The sequence below is a fragment of the Paroedura picta genome, chromosome 6 (genome assembly GCF_049243985.1).
Source record: "Paroedura picta isolate Pp20150507F chromosome 6, Ppicta_v3.0, whole genome shotgun sequence".
In the NCBI taxonomy this organism is placed as follows: Eukaryota; Metazoa; Chordata; class Lepidosauria; order Squamata; family Gekkonidae; genus Paroedura; species Paroedura picta.
This window is the reverse complement of record NC_135374.1, coordinates 4,458,272-4,470,437: the sequence shown is the minus strand read 5'-3', so window position 1 is coordinate 4,470,437 and position 12,166 is coordinate 4,458,272. Positions and strand designations below refer to the sequence as shown.

Genomic DNA, 12,166 nt, shown 5'->3' with positions numbered 1-12,166 from the left:
TGAGAGCCAGGATGAAAGAGAGCAAAAGGGACACCTTCCCATCCAGCCCCACACCTTCCAAAGGCGAGGCTGGACAGGCTGAGGAGGGGTGGGCTGCCACCTTCCCGCCCTCCACATTTTCCAAAGGCCTGTCCAGGAAGGGCATGGAGGGGACCTTTCTTTCCCCCCTATTCCCCAAAGACTAGGTAGGGAAGGCCAAGGAGGCTGTCTCCTTCCCACCCTGTTTTCCATATCTCCCAAAGCTCAGGCTGTCTGGGGAAGTCCATGGGGGATGGGCTGCCTCCTTCCCACCCAGCCCCATCATCCAAAGGGCAAGCCGGGCAAAGATCAGTCCCCCTGGAGAAAAGGGCTACCTGGGAGGGAGAAACTCTCTGGCTTTGGATCCCGTGGAGGTGTCCAGGTGGGAAGCAGAGAGAAATGCTGGGTGGCAGGAATTGCTAATAGCAATAAACATCCAAGAATTCATAAACTTGTCACAGTTTCTTCCTTCAATGAAAATGTTTCATTGATAGCAGAATTTCAATCAATCAATATTTATTTACGGTCATTCAGACCAAAACTGATAGCAGAATTTGCTCGAAGAACTGAAAACCTTACAGTCTGTATGTTCTTCAGTTCAGTTCAATATCCAAAGTAAGCCACAAACAATTGTATGGAGGCTAGCATCCCTACCACTGTTCAGGGATGCCACCGGGGGGTGGGGGGGTGGAACATGCAGTTTGTCGGTGTGTCCTGGCCTCAGCAGAGTGCCTGGTGGAACTGCATCATCTTGCAGGCACCGTGGAACTTTGATTTATTCATTTATTTGTTTTATTAGAGGTATATGCCCCCCGACCTTGCAGCTCAGGGCGGCTTGCAATGGAACTTTCATGTCAACAAACATATGGGTTTGAACATGCTTAACAGTTTTGATTATGGGAACGTGTCAAATAGAAATGGTTTATAAAATCAACATTTAATAGGATAGCTCTCCATTTTTCTGGACTGTGATTCCTGCTCTTTTCTGTGAGGTCAGACGGATGATGGGAGGGACCTCTGAGCACCAGTTGGTGAACTGGTTTACCTTGACCGAAGGCCTGGTGGAAGATTGCCTTGACCAAAGGCCTGGTGGAAGAATTCTGGTTTACAGGCCTTGCAGAATTGTTTTAATTTCGGCAGGGCCCTGATGTCCTCTGGGATCTCGTTCCACCACGTGGGGGTCAGGATGGAGAAAGCTCTGGCCCTGGTGGAGGACAGTCGAGCTTCCTTGGGGCCAGGGATCACCAATTAGCTGATGTTCCTGGAGTGTAGTGCTCTCTCTGGGGGTGCAGGTGGAGAGGCGGCTTCTCAGGTATTCAGGGCCCAGACCATGTATGATAGACCTGATAGTGGATTCCACCAAACTGGTTGAAACCAGTCACATTTCCTTGGGACCAAGGACGACCAACATATTTGCAATTATATCACTGTGGTTAGGCTCTCCAGGGTCAGGTAGGGTGCCAGTACATTTCCCTGGCAAAGGTGGGAAAATTCCTTCCGAGCTATCTTATGGATTCTGTGCCTCGATTATGAAGGAGGTGTCGAAGATCAACCCAGGTGCAATTCTGGGAGTTCTCCAGGCCCTGCCTGGAGGTTGGCAAGCCTACTGTCCCATCATCAGGTCACGTGGCGGAGGATGGTCACGCAGCCGTGGTCGCTGGCACAGCGTAGTAGAGGGGGATGAGCTTCCACTTTCCCCACAGTGACGTCAAAAACGAAAACTTCCTTTGTGCCTTCGCCATTCTCTGATCGGCCCCCGAGGATGTAGATCTTGCCAGCACAAGCCGTGACTCCACAACGCTCCTGGAAGGGCGGAAAGGTACCCAGTCACTTCATCACGCACTAGGCTGGAACGTTTCTTTTTACTGCAACCGTTATAACTATTTGTTTATGGCTTATTTATTTATTTTATCACACTGCTGGTCTATCTAGCCCAGCATCGTGCCTCAAACAATGGCCAACCAGTTCCTCTGGATGGCCAACAAGGGGGATGAGAGGCCAAAGCCTTCCCCTGATAAGGACTTCAGAAGAGCCCTGCTGGGTCAGGCCAGGGAGGGTCCATCCAGTCCAGCCTCCCATCTCTCACAGGGGCCAGCCAGTTCCTCTGGAGGGCCAGCCATAGGGCAGAGAGGCCGAGGCCTTCCCCTGAGAAGACCCTCAGAAGAGCCCTGCTGGGTCAGACCAGGGAGGGTCCCTCCAGTCCAGCCTCCCGTCTCACCCAGGGGCCAGCCAGTTCCTCTGCAGGGCCAGCCACAGGGCAGAGAGGCCGAGGCCTTCCCCTGAGAAGACCCTCAGAAGAGCCCTGCTGGGTCAGACCAGGGAGGGTCCCTCCAGTCCAGCCTCCCGTCTCACACAGGGGCCAGCCAGTTCCTCTGCAGGGCCAGCCACAGGGCAGAGAGGCCGAGGCCTTCCCCTGAGAAGACCCTCAGAAGAGCCCTGCTGGGTCAGACCAAAGGTCCATCTAACCCAGGTTGCTTCCTGGCTTTAGGATTCGAGAATCAGTCCTTCTGAATGTGGAATGAGGAATGGCTTCTCCTTACCACAGGTCTGTGGAGAGATGCCAACTCACTCCAGGTGTCCTTCTGGGGGTTGTAGCAGATGATTGTCTTCAGAAGCCCCCCGACAACATAAATCAAGTTGTTCAAAGTGATGGCACTGATACACCTCAAATGGAAAGGGGTGGGAGACAAAAGACTCCACTGATCGATTGCTGGATTGTAGCACTGAACCTGAGAGAGAGGAAACGCCCGGTCAAGTCCAGAGGGGTAGTTCAGCAGGAGAAAAATCAAATCAAATCAATCAATAAAATACTCCACTCTGGAGAGATGGACCAGAATCAATGGGATGAAATTAATTCAAAAGGAATTCCGTCTAAACATCCGGAAGAAGTTCTTGACAGTGAGAGTGGTTCTTCAGTGGAAGAGGCTTCCTCGGGAGGTGGTGGGTTCTCCATCTTTGGAGATTTTTAAGCAGAGGCTGGAGAGCCATCTGACGGAGAGGCTGATTCCGGGAAGGCTCAAGGGGGTGGCAGGTGACAGTGGGTGAGTGAGAGGGTTGTGAGTGTCCTGCATAGTGCAGGGGGTTGGACTAGATGACCCAGGAGGTCCCTTCCAATTCTATGATTCTAAATTCCATCTAAACATCCAGAAGAAGTTCCTGACAGTCAGAGCGGTTTCCTAGTGGAACAGGCTTCCTCGGGAGGTGGTGGGTTCCCCACCTTTGGAGATTTCTAAACAGAGGCTGGAGAGCCATCTGACGGAGAGGCTGATTCTGTGAAGGCTCAAGAGGGTGGCAGGTGACAGTGGGTGAGCGAGAGGGTTGTGGGTGTCCTGCACAGTGCAGGGGGTTGGACTAGATGACCCAGGAGATCCCTTCCCACTCTAGGATTCTAGTCAGAACTCCAACCAGGTCAAGAACATCCTCCCATAGAGAGCAAGAATAATTGACAAAAGATGAAACTTGCTTCTTTTTACTGACCCCGCCCTCTCCCCTTTCCCCCTCCCTTACCTTATCCGTGCTGGCACCCCCGTCCACGGTGCCCCCGAAAACGTACAGCCGGCCAAGGCAGGGCGCAGCAGCAGCCAGACTCACGGCTTCCACCAGAGAGGGCCCACCTGTCCAGGTGTTGCAGAAGGAGTCGTAGCACTCCATGCTGTCCAGCTGGTCAAAGCCGTCGTATCCCCCCACTGCGTAGATCTGTCCCCGGGGAGAAGGAAGAATCACATCGGGTTGGCTAAAGCCAAGGAGCTGCCAGGTTAAGGTCTTTAGCAGTGACACCTGTAAGATGGGCAAGATGCCCCAGAACACCTGACACTAAGGATATTCATTCAGCAGGCGGTCATTTTGGAAATTTTCACTCCATTTTTCCACCACAGTTATTTCCTGGCTGCCTGTGGGGGATGGTGTGTGTGTGTAAGGTTGCTAGATCTATGGGGGGGGAGAGAAACTTGGCGATTTGGGGACAACAGCCCCACTCCCCATAGCATCTACTTTCTTACAGGGAACTGATTCTTGTCGTCTGGAGATGAGCTGTAATTCCAGGGGATCCCCAGGTCCCACCTGGAGGCTGGCATCCCTGAGTCCCCCCTCCCAAGCAGCCCTTTTCTCCAGGGGAACTGATCTCAAAACCCTTTCAAACAAATCCAAGCAATTAAACTCAAAATGTAAGAACCAGGCAATGAGGAACAGCCAGCAATAAAATCCACCATAATGGAAAGAGAAGAAGAAATTAGACCAAAATTCATGAACAGGCCAAGGGGGGGGGGGGGGGGGGACTGATCTCCAGAATGCTGAGACCAGTTCCCGGGGGGGGGCTACTTTGGAAGGAGGACTGTATGCTGAGTTTAGAGCCCACCTTCCAAAATGTTCACTTTCTTCAGGGGACTGATCTCTGTCGCCTGGAGATCAACTGTAATCCCAGCCATCACCTGGAGGTTAAAACGTAAGAGAACCCCAGTTGGATCAGGCCAGTGGCCCCTTCAATCCAACACTCATGGGCCAAAACCCAGGGGCCCTCAGGAGGTCCACCAGCAGGGCCAGAACTCCAGAAGCCCTCCCACTCTTGACCCCCAAGCACCAAAAAGACAGTGGATCACTGCGCCAGACATAATAACATAAGAGAAACCATGTTGGATTCGGCCAATGGCCCATCCAGTCCAACACTCTTGAGTCCTACAGTGGCCAAAACCCAGGGGCCATCAGGAGATCCATTAGGGGGGCCAGAACTCCAGAAGCCCCCCAAGCACCAAGAAGACAGAACATCACTACCCCAGAGAAAGGAAAATAAGAGAAGCCATGTTGGATCAGGCCAATGGCCCCTCCAGCCCAACACTCTGGGTCCCACAGGGGCCCAAACTCAGGCTAGGTCTACCTGCTAGGTCTACCTGCTTTCTAAAAACACTTGATGGACACCCGAAAAGTATCAGCTGGCCCTTTGGTATCAACAAATACCATGATCACCAAGGGGAGAAACTCAGACAGGTTCTCGAAGGCTGGTTCCCGAGAGGAGCAGCCATCTTGTCAGAACTGCCCAGGAGGCCGTGCAAACCGCGGCATCTTCCCCGGAGCTCTGAGTAGGAAAAGAGGGAGCAGAAAGGCAAACCTTTCCCTGGAGAGCGACCATTTGGTGTCTCCGCCGGCCTTTCTTCAAGCAGGCAACCTTGATCCAGGCGTTCAACGTCGGCCGCAGCATCCAGACGTCTCGGCTGTTGACGTGGCCTCCTTGGCAAACACAGAGCAAGAACAGAACAAAGCTTGAGTCTGGTGGCCCCTTTGAGACCAACAAAGCTTTGTTAGAATCCTAGAGTGGGAAGGGTCTGCAGAGGCCATCTAGTCCCACCCCCTGCTCAGGGCAGGATCAGCCTCAAACATCCAGGAGAAGGATCCGTCCAGCCGCTGCTTGAAGATGTCCAGTGAGGGGGAGCTCCCCACCTCCTTAGGAAGCCCATTCCACGGCTGAACTAGACTCCTAGAATCCTAGAGTGGGAAGGGGTGAAAGAGGCCATCTAGTCTCACCCCCTGCTCTGTGCAGGATCAGCCTCCAGCATCCAGGAGAAGGATCTGTCCAGCTGCTGTTTGAAGACAGCCAGTGAGGGGGAGCTCCCCACCTCCTAAGGCAGCCCCTTCCACTGCTGAACTAGACTCCTGGAATACTAGAGTGGGAAGGGGCCATGCAGGCCATCTAGTCCCACCCCCTGCTCAGTGCAGGATCAGCCTCAAGCATCCAGGAGAAGGATCTGTCCAGCGGCTGCTTGAAGACCGTCAGTGAGGGGGAGCTCCCCACCTCCTTAGGCAGCCCCTTCCACTGCTGAACTAGACTCCTAGAATCCCAGAGTGGGAAGGGGCCATGCAGGCCATCTAGTCCCACCCCCTGCTCAGAGAAGGATCAGCCTCCAGCACCCAGGAAAAGGATCTGTCCAGCCGCTGCTTGAAGACGGCCAGTGAGGGGGAGCTCCCCACCTCCTAAGGCAGCCCCTTCCACTGCTGAACTAGACTCCTGGAATACTAGAGTGGGAAGGGGTGAAAGAGGCCATCTAGTCCCACCCCCTGCTCAGTGCAGGATCAGCCTCCAGCATCCAGGAGAAGGATCTGTCCAGCCGCTGCTTGAAGACCGTCAGTGAGGGGGAGCTCCCCACCTCCTTAGGCAGCCCCTTCCACTGCTGAACTAGACTCCTGGAATACTAGAGTGGGAAGGGGTGAAAGAGGCCATCTAGTCCCACCCCCTGCTCAGTGCAGGATCAGCCTCCAGGAGAAGGATCTGTCCAGCGGCTGCTTGAAGACCGTCAGTGAGGGGGAGCTCCCCACCTCCTTAGGCAGCCCCTTCCACTGCTGAACTAGACTCCTGGAATACTAGAGTGGGAAGGGGCCATGCAGGCCATCTAGTCCCACCCCCTGCTCAGTGCAGGATCAGCCTCAAGCATCCAGGAGAAGGATCTGTCCAGCCGCTGCTTGAAGACGGCCAGTGAGGGGGAGCTCCCCACCTCCTTAGGCAGCCCCTTCCACGGCTGAACTAGACTCCTAGAATCCTAGAGGGGGAAGGGGCCATGCAGGCCATCTAGTCCCACCCCCTGCTCAGTGCAGGATCAGCCTCCAGCATCCAGGAGAAGGATCTGTCCAGCCGCTGCTTGAAGACGGCCAGTGAGGGGGAGCTCCCCACCTCCTTAGGAAGCCCCTTCCACGGCTGAATTAGACTCCTAGAATCCTAGAGTGGGAAGGGGTGAAAGAGGCCATCTAGTCTCACCCCCTGCTCAGTGCAGGATCAGCCTCCAGCATCCAGGAGAAGGATCTGTCCAGCCGCTGCTTGAAGACGGCCAGTGAGGGGGAGCTCCCCACCTCCTTAGGAAGCCCCTTCCACGGCTGAATTAGACTCCTAGAATCCTAGAGTGGGAAGGGGTGAAAGAGGCCATCTAGTCCCACCCCCTGCTCAGTGCAGGATCAGCCTCCAGCATCCAGGAGAAGGATCTCTCCAGCCAGTGTTTGAAGACCCCCAGTGAGGGGGAGCTCCCCACATCTTTAGGCACTCCATCCTGCTGCTGAACTACCCCTAATATCTAGCCAGTACTGTTCTACCTGTAGTTTAAAGCCATTACTGCAGGTTTTCTCTTCTGCTGCCAATTGGTACCTATCCCTGGCCTCCTCTAAGTGACCACCTTTCAGACACTTTAAGAGAGCCACCCTGACCCCTCTTAGCCTCCTCTTCTCCAGGCTGAACAAGTCCCTCAGCCTTTCCTCGCAGGGCTTGGTCCCTGGGCCCCTGGATCATTCTCCTCAGTTTCCTCTGCACCCTCCCAGCTGGCAGGGGCTCCTGGGAATTGTAGTCCATGGACATCTGGAGAGTCACAGTTGGGCCCCCCCTGGACTAGGCAGACCAGGCGGGGACTAAACTCCCAGCCACCTCACCTGAAATGTACACGTCGTTCTTCAGAGCGCAGGTGGCAAACTCTGCTTTGGCGTACCCCGGCATGCTGGCGAGTGGCTTCCAGCGCCCACTGGCAGGATGGAGGAGGTCCACAAAGGGGAGTTTCAAAAGGCCCCTTTTATCACAGCCGCCCACGACCACGATCATCTCTGCCAGCTCCATGAACCTGCAGACGAAGACCAGGCGATCCCAGCAAATGTCAGGGCCAAGAACCGGACCGACAAACAGGCTGATCAATAAAATCTATTGAATGCCAGAGTCTGTATTATATCGTTATTCAGTTCCGCCAAGCCATGAATCTGGCAAGGGGGGTGGAACGGGCAAGATGGTGGCATGGTCATGCTGAGAACACAGGAACCTCAAACTCGGTACTGTCTAGTCCAGAGAGACCGAGTTGTGGCCCAGTTGTGGCTCTCCAGATGTCCATGTGCTGGCGGGGGCCCCTGGGAATTGTAGTCCGTGGACATCTGGAGAGCCACAGCTGGGCCACCCTGGTCTAGTCAGACTGCAGCAGCTCTCCATTGTAACAATATAATTTTTAAAAAGTGTACTGGCTTCCCGCACTTAATTTTCTAAAGAAGGTCTCCGTCCTTTTCCCTTGGGGAGATATAAGGGGAAAGAACGTGGAATGGAACAGAGAATTTGACAAAAAAAAGGGAAAGCTGGGAATTCATGCAGAGAATCTGATACATGCAAGGCTCCCTCACTACACCCTTCTCCGACTCCACCCACCCCAAATGTATGTATTTATTTATTAGGTTTTTATCCCGCCTCCCTCCATGGACTCGAGGTAGGTCGCATCACATAGAAAACCCATTAAACTCCCAGACTACATGAAGCCAATCTGGAGGAATTTCCAAATCTGGAGTGGACAACCCTTCCACGCTAGGGATTTGCAGAGAGTGGGCAGCTCTGCTGAACAGCAGTTTACAGGATACGACATTAATATGATTTGGTGCACACACCCATCGATGGATCAACATTCCTGTCTTTACCTCCTTGGCCTAGCCCACGGAGAGCCGCCTTCATGGCCTAAGAGGTAACCTTTTCGGGCTTCCTGCAGCAAAGGAAGGCACTGCTCAGACGCCCGGATGAGTTCGTCCGTCTCCACCTTCTCCACGAAGAAGCAGGGGTCCAAGAGAGGGAGGCGGACATGCGCCAGGAGATCCTGCAATGCTCCTTGCCGTGCGGCCGCATCGTGGCGCACCCATCGCATGACGGCCTCAAAGACCACTTCTTCCTTCGGGACAGCCAACCGCTCATCCGCCAGGTACTCGGCCATCTCCTCGGCCTCCAAGTCCAGAAATTCCTTGTGGCGGGACACCTCCGCAAAGCTGTCCAGCATCATCTTCTTGCTCTTCTCTGACAGAGTCAGGAGGGAAAAGGTGTCGGCGAACCTGCGGAGGTCCAGGCAGTTGGAAGGGTGGAGACGATCTTCCAAAAAGTTGACGCAGGCTTCCTGGAGCTTGGAGGCCTGGAGCAAGTGGGAGAGCTGCAAGACGCCTTCCACGTTGTCTCCTTGGAGGACCACCTTCCTCGCGTACATGTAGTCCAAGACGAGGCCCATGGCGGGTGCAGAGATCTTCTGGAGGTTGATGGTATCTTGGCGGGCTTCCTTCAGGCCGCCAGCAAACATTGCCCGGAAATACGCGATGTTGGCAGATAATGTGACACGGTGGGATGGCAATTCCTGTCCGTCCATGGCTAGCATGACGTCTGTGAAGATGCCCTCCTCTCGATCTGAGGGCAGTGTCTGGAGGATCTCCTCAGCATGGCAGAGTTGCACAAGGAGTCTTCCTCGGATTGGGTCTGGAGATGGTTTTTTGCTGGCACCGTGATTGGTTTTGCAGCCGGATGCTTCTTCCGCACCTCGGTCCATCCTGATTCGGGACGGAGATGGTGAACAACAAAAGAGGGAACGAAATAACTCAGCCTGTGACACAATCCAGGAACCTGAAAGGTTTCGCAGGAGAAGAATATATTATATATTAAAATGCAAATGTTTATTATAATTCATAGGCACATCTAAAATAGGACATTGGCCACGCATTATTGCATGAATCCAAAGTATATTGATCCATAGATGGATGACAGGAAACCAAATGTGTTTCAACCCCTCTTGGGGTCTTCTTCAGTGGTCTAATATTTAAATCCACTCATGTGAAGCAATACTGGGGACTATAAGGTGGTAAAAATAGGAATGAAGAGGCTCTTAGTGTAGTGTTAGGAGGGTGGACTTCTAATCTGGCAAGCCGGGTTTGATTCCCCGCTCCTCCTCCACATGCAGCCAGCTGGGTGACCTTGGGCTGGTCACAGCCCTGATAGTGCTGTTCTGACCGCTCCTCCCTGCTGGCCTCAAACTGAAGAGAACAGTAAACCAGGAATTTCCAGTTAGGCCTCCCTGGAGTCCTGGAGTTTCATGAGAGCTCCTCACGGACTTCCCAGCCTTTCCCCTATATCGAGCTTTAAGGCAGGGGTAGTCAACCTGTGGTCCTCCAGATGTTCATGGACTACAATTCCCATGAGCCCCTGCCAGCAAATGCTGGCAGGGGCTCATGGGAATTGTAGTCCATGAACATCTGGAGGACCACAGGTTGACTACCCCTGCCTTAATGGACTCGGCCACAAAGTATTCCTGGCATTGTGGTGGGAGCAGAGATTCCGCCACTTCCATTGACTTGAGGGTGGCCTTCTCGTGTGGTTACCATGCCTGGGGAAGGGGGTGGAGCCTGGACATTTCCAAACCCGGCCTTAATCCACCTCCTTTCTCTCCACCCCTCCCCACACTGTCCTCTTAAGGTATATCAGGGAAGCATGGCCAGGTGAGAGAGCCCTGAGATTACTGAAGAAGAAGAAGAAGAAGAAGAAGAAGAAGAAGAAGAAGAAGAAGAAGAAGAAGAAGAAGAGTTGGTTCTTAGATGCCGCTTTTATCTACCAGAAAGAGTCTCAAAGTGGCTCACATTCGCCTTTTTCTTTTTCCCACAACAGACACCTTGTGAGGGAGGTGGGGTTGAGAGATCCCTGACAGGACTGCTCTGGGAGAACAGCTCTAACAGAGCTCAGACTAACCTAAGGCCACCCAGCTGGCTGCATGTGAAGGAGCGGGGAATCAAACCTGGCTCACCAGATTAGCGGCCACCGCTCTTAACCACCGCACAGAAAATCAAACCCAGAACTCCCCTCCCCCAATCCTTCTGCCCACTCCCATCCCAAGTTCTCTGCTCAGCACTTTCACACCTGCTAAATCACGCCATGCAATTCAGTGGCCACTTGCAAAGGACGCCGTTGTTCCACAGGGCAAAATCCACCTGCAAAGTGCAAAGGAATGGCATAATTCATAGAATGTGGAAGCACAGAATTCGGTTCCCCTTCTTTGTGGAGAGCTGCCTCACCTGGACCGCAAGGACCGCAGCCAAGCGTGCTTCCTCAACGGCGCTCCTTGGCATCCCAGCCTCGGCAAAGCTGATGACAAAAACCCCCAGGCCGGTGGCAGAGAAGGCTCCCTTCAGCCCAGACGGACAAAGACAAAAATCACCGCAGAAGCGAGCAAAACCAGCTTTTTGTTCCCCTGCTTGTGACGTGCCTGGAGGAGTTGTGAGCAATTGAGACCATGCAGAAGAGGCGAGATTTCCCCCCCCCCCCAACCTCCCCCCAACAAAAGGGGGAATGTGAAAAGAGAGGGAGCCAGAGAAGCGCTTGAGGCAGCTCAGATTGTCCCCGGGGACAGCTTAGGGGAGGCGACCCATCTGGAAACCCAACGGGAAGCTAATGAGAGCAATCCGGTGGAGGGAGAGACAGGCAGAAATGAGCCTGAAAGGAGGAAATTATTGGTGGATGCAGAAGCGGTTTGGATGGGGGGAGGTGTCAAATCCCCTCCCTGCAAGGAGAAGAATGTGAGAAGAGCCCTGCTGGGTCAGACCAGGGAGGGTCCCTCCAGTCCAGCCTCCCGTCTCACCCAGGGGCCAGCCAGTTCCTCTGCAGGGCCAGCCACAGGGCAGAGAGGCCGAGGCCTTCCCCTGAGAAGACCCTCAGAAGAGCCCTGCTGGGTCAGGCCAGGGAGGGTCCATCCAGTCCAGCCTCCCATCTCACCCAGGGGCCAGCCAGTTCCTCTGCAGGGCCAGCCACAGGGCAGAGAGGCCGAGGCCTTCCCCTGAGAAGACCCTCAGAAGAGCCCTGCTGGGTCAGGCCAGGGAGGGTCCCTCCAGTCCAGCCTCCCGTCTCACCCAGGGGCCAGCCAGTTCCTCTGCAGGGCCAGCCACAGGGCAGAGAGGCCGAGGCCTTCCCCTGAGAAGACCCTCAGAAGAGCCCTGCTGGGTCAGGCCAGGGAGGGTCCATCCAGTCCAGCCTCCCATCTCACCCAGGGGCCAGCCAGTTCCTCTGCAGGGCCAGCCACAGGGCAGAGAGGCCGAGGCCTTCCCCTGAGAAGACCCTCAGAAGAGCCCTGCTGGGTCAGGCCAGGGAGGGTCCCTCCAGTCCAGCCTCCCGTCTCACCCAGGGGCCAGCCAGTTCCTCTGCAGGGCCAGCCACAGGGCAGGGAGGCCGAGGCCTTCCCCTGAGAAGACCCTCAGAAGAGCCCTGCTGGGTCAGGCCAGGGAGGGTCCCTCCAGTCCAGCCTCCCGTCTCACCCAGGGGCCAACCTATTCCTCCGCAGGGCCAGCCACAGGGCAGAGAGGCCGAGGCCTTCCCCTGAGAAGACCCTCAGAAGAGCCCTGCTGGGTCAGGCCAGGGAGG

General features: G+C 54.7%; 1 protein-coding gene across 2 annotated transcripts; it reads right to left on the bottom strand.

Moving 5' to 3' along the window:
• Positions 1 to 711: 711 nt before the first annotated feature.
• KLHL35 (kelch like family member 35) lies at positions 712 to 11,159 on the bottom strand. 2 transcript variants are annotated; one of them, XM_077344203.1, is made up of 8 exons: positions 10,828 to 11,159; positions 10,673 to 10,743; positions 8,431 to 9,388; positions 7,417 to 7,601; positions 5,120 to 5,238; positions 3,526 to 3,714; positions 2,559 to 2,747; positions 712 to 1,821 (listed from the first exon to the last, which is right to left on the bottom strand). In XM_077344203.1, exons 3-8 carry the CDS (start codon positions 9,312 to 9,314, stop codon positions 1,636 to 1,638), a joined length of 1,752 nt encoding a protein of 583 aa, XP_077200318.1. In that variant the 5' UTR covers positions 9,315 to 9,388; positions 10,673 to 10,743; positions 10,828 to 11,159; the 3' UTR covers positions 712 to 1,635. The 2 variants fall into 2 exon arrangements, with proteins under 2 accessions (XP_077200318.1, XP_077200317.1); XM_077344202.1 differs by lacking the exon at positions 10,673 to 10,743.
• Between the last annotated feature and the right edge of the window lie 1,007 nt (positions 11,160 to 12,166).

Bases quoted from the DNA above. Each gene is read 5' to 3' on its own strand.
- KLHL35 (XM_077344203.1), bottom strand. From the start codon at position 9,314: ATGGACCGAGGTGCGGAAGAAGCATCCGGCTGCAAAACCAATCACGGT. The intron at 5,239-7,416 runs GTGAGGTGGCTG...GTGTTTGCCAAG, and splicing joins GAACGACGTGTACATTTCAG to GAGGCCACGTCAACAGCCGA. The intron at 3,715-5,119 runs GTTTGCCTTTCT...CCCCGGGGACAG, and splicing joins TGGTCGCTCTCCAGGGAAAG to ATCTACGCAGTGGGGGGATA.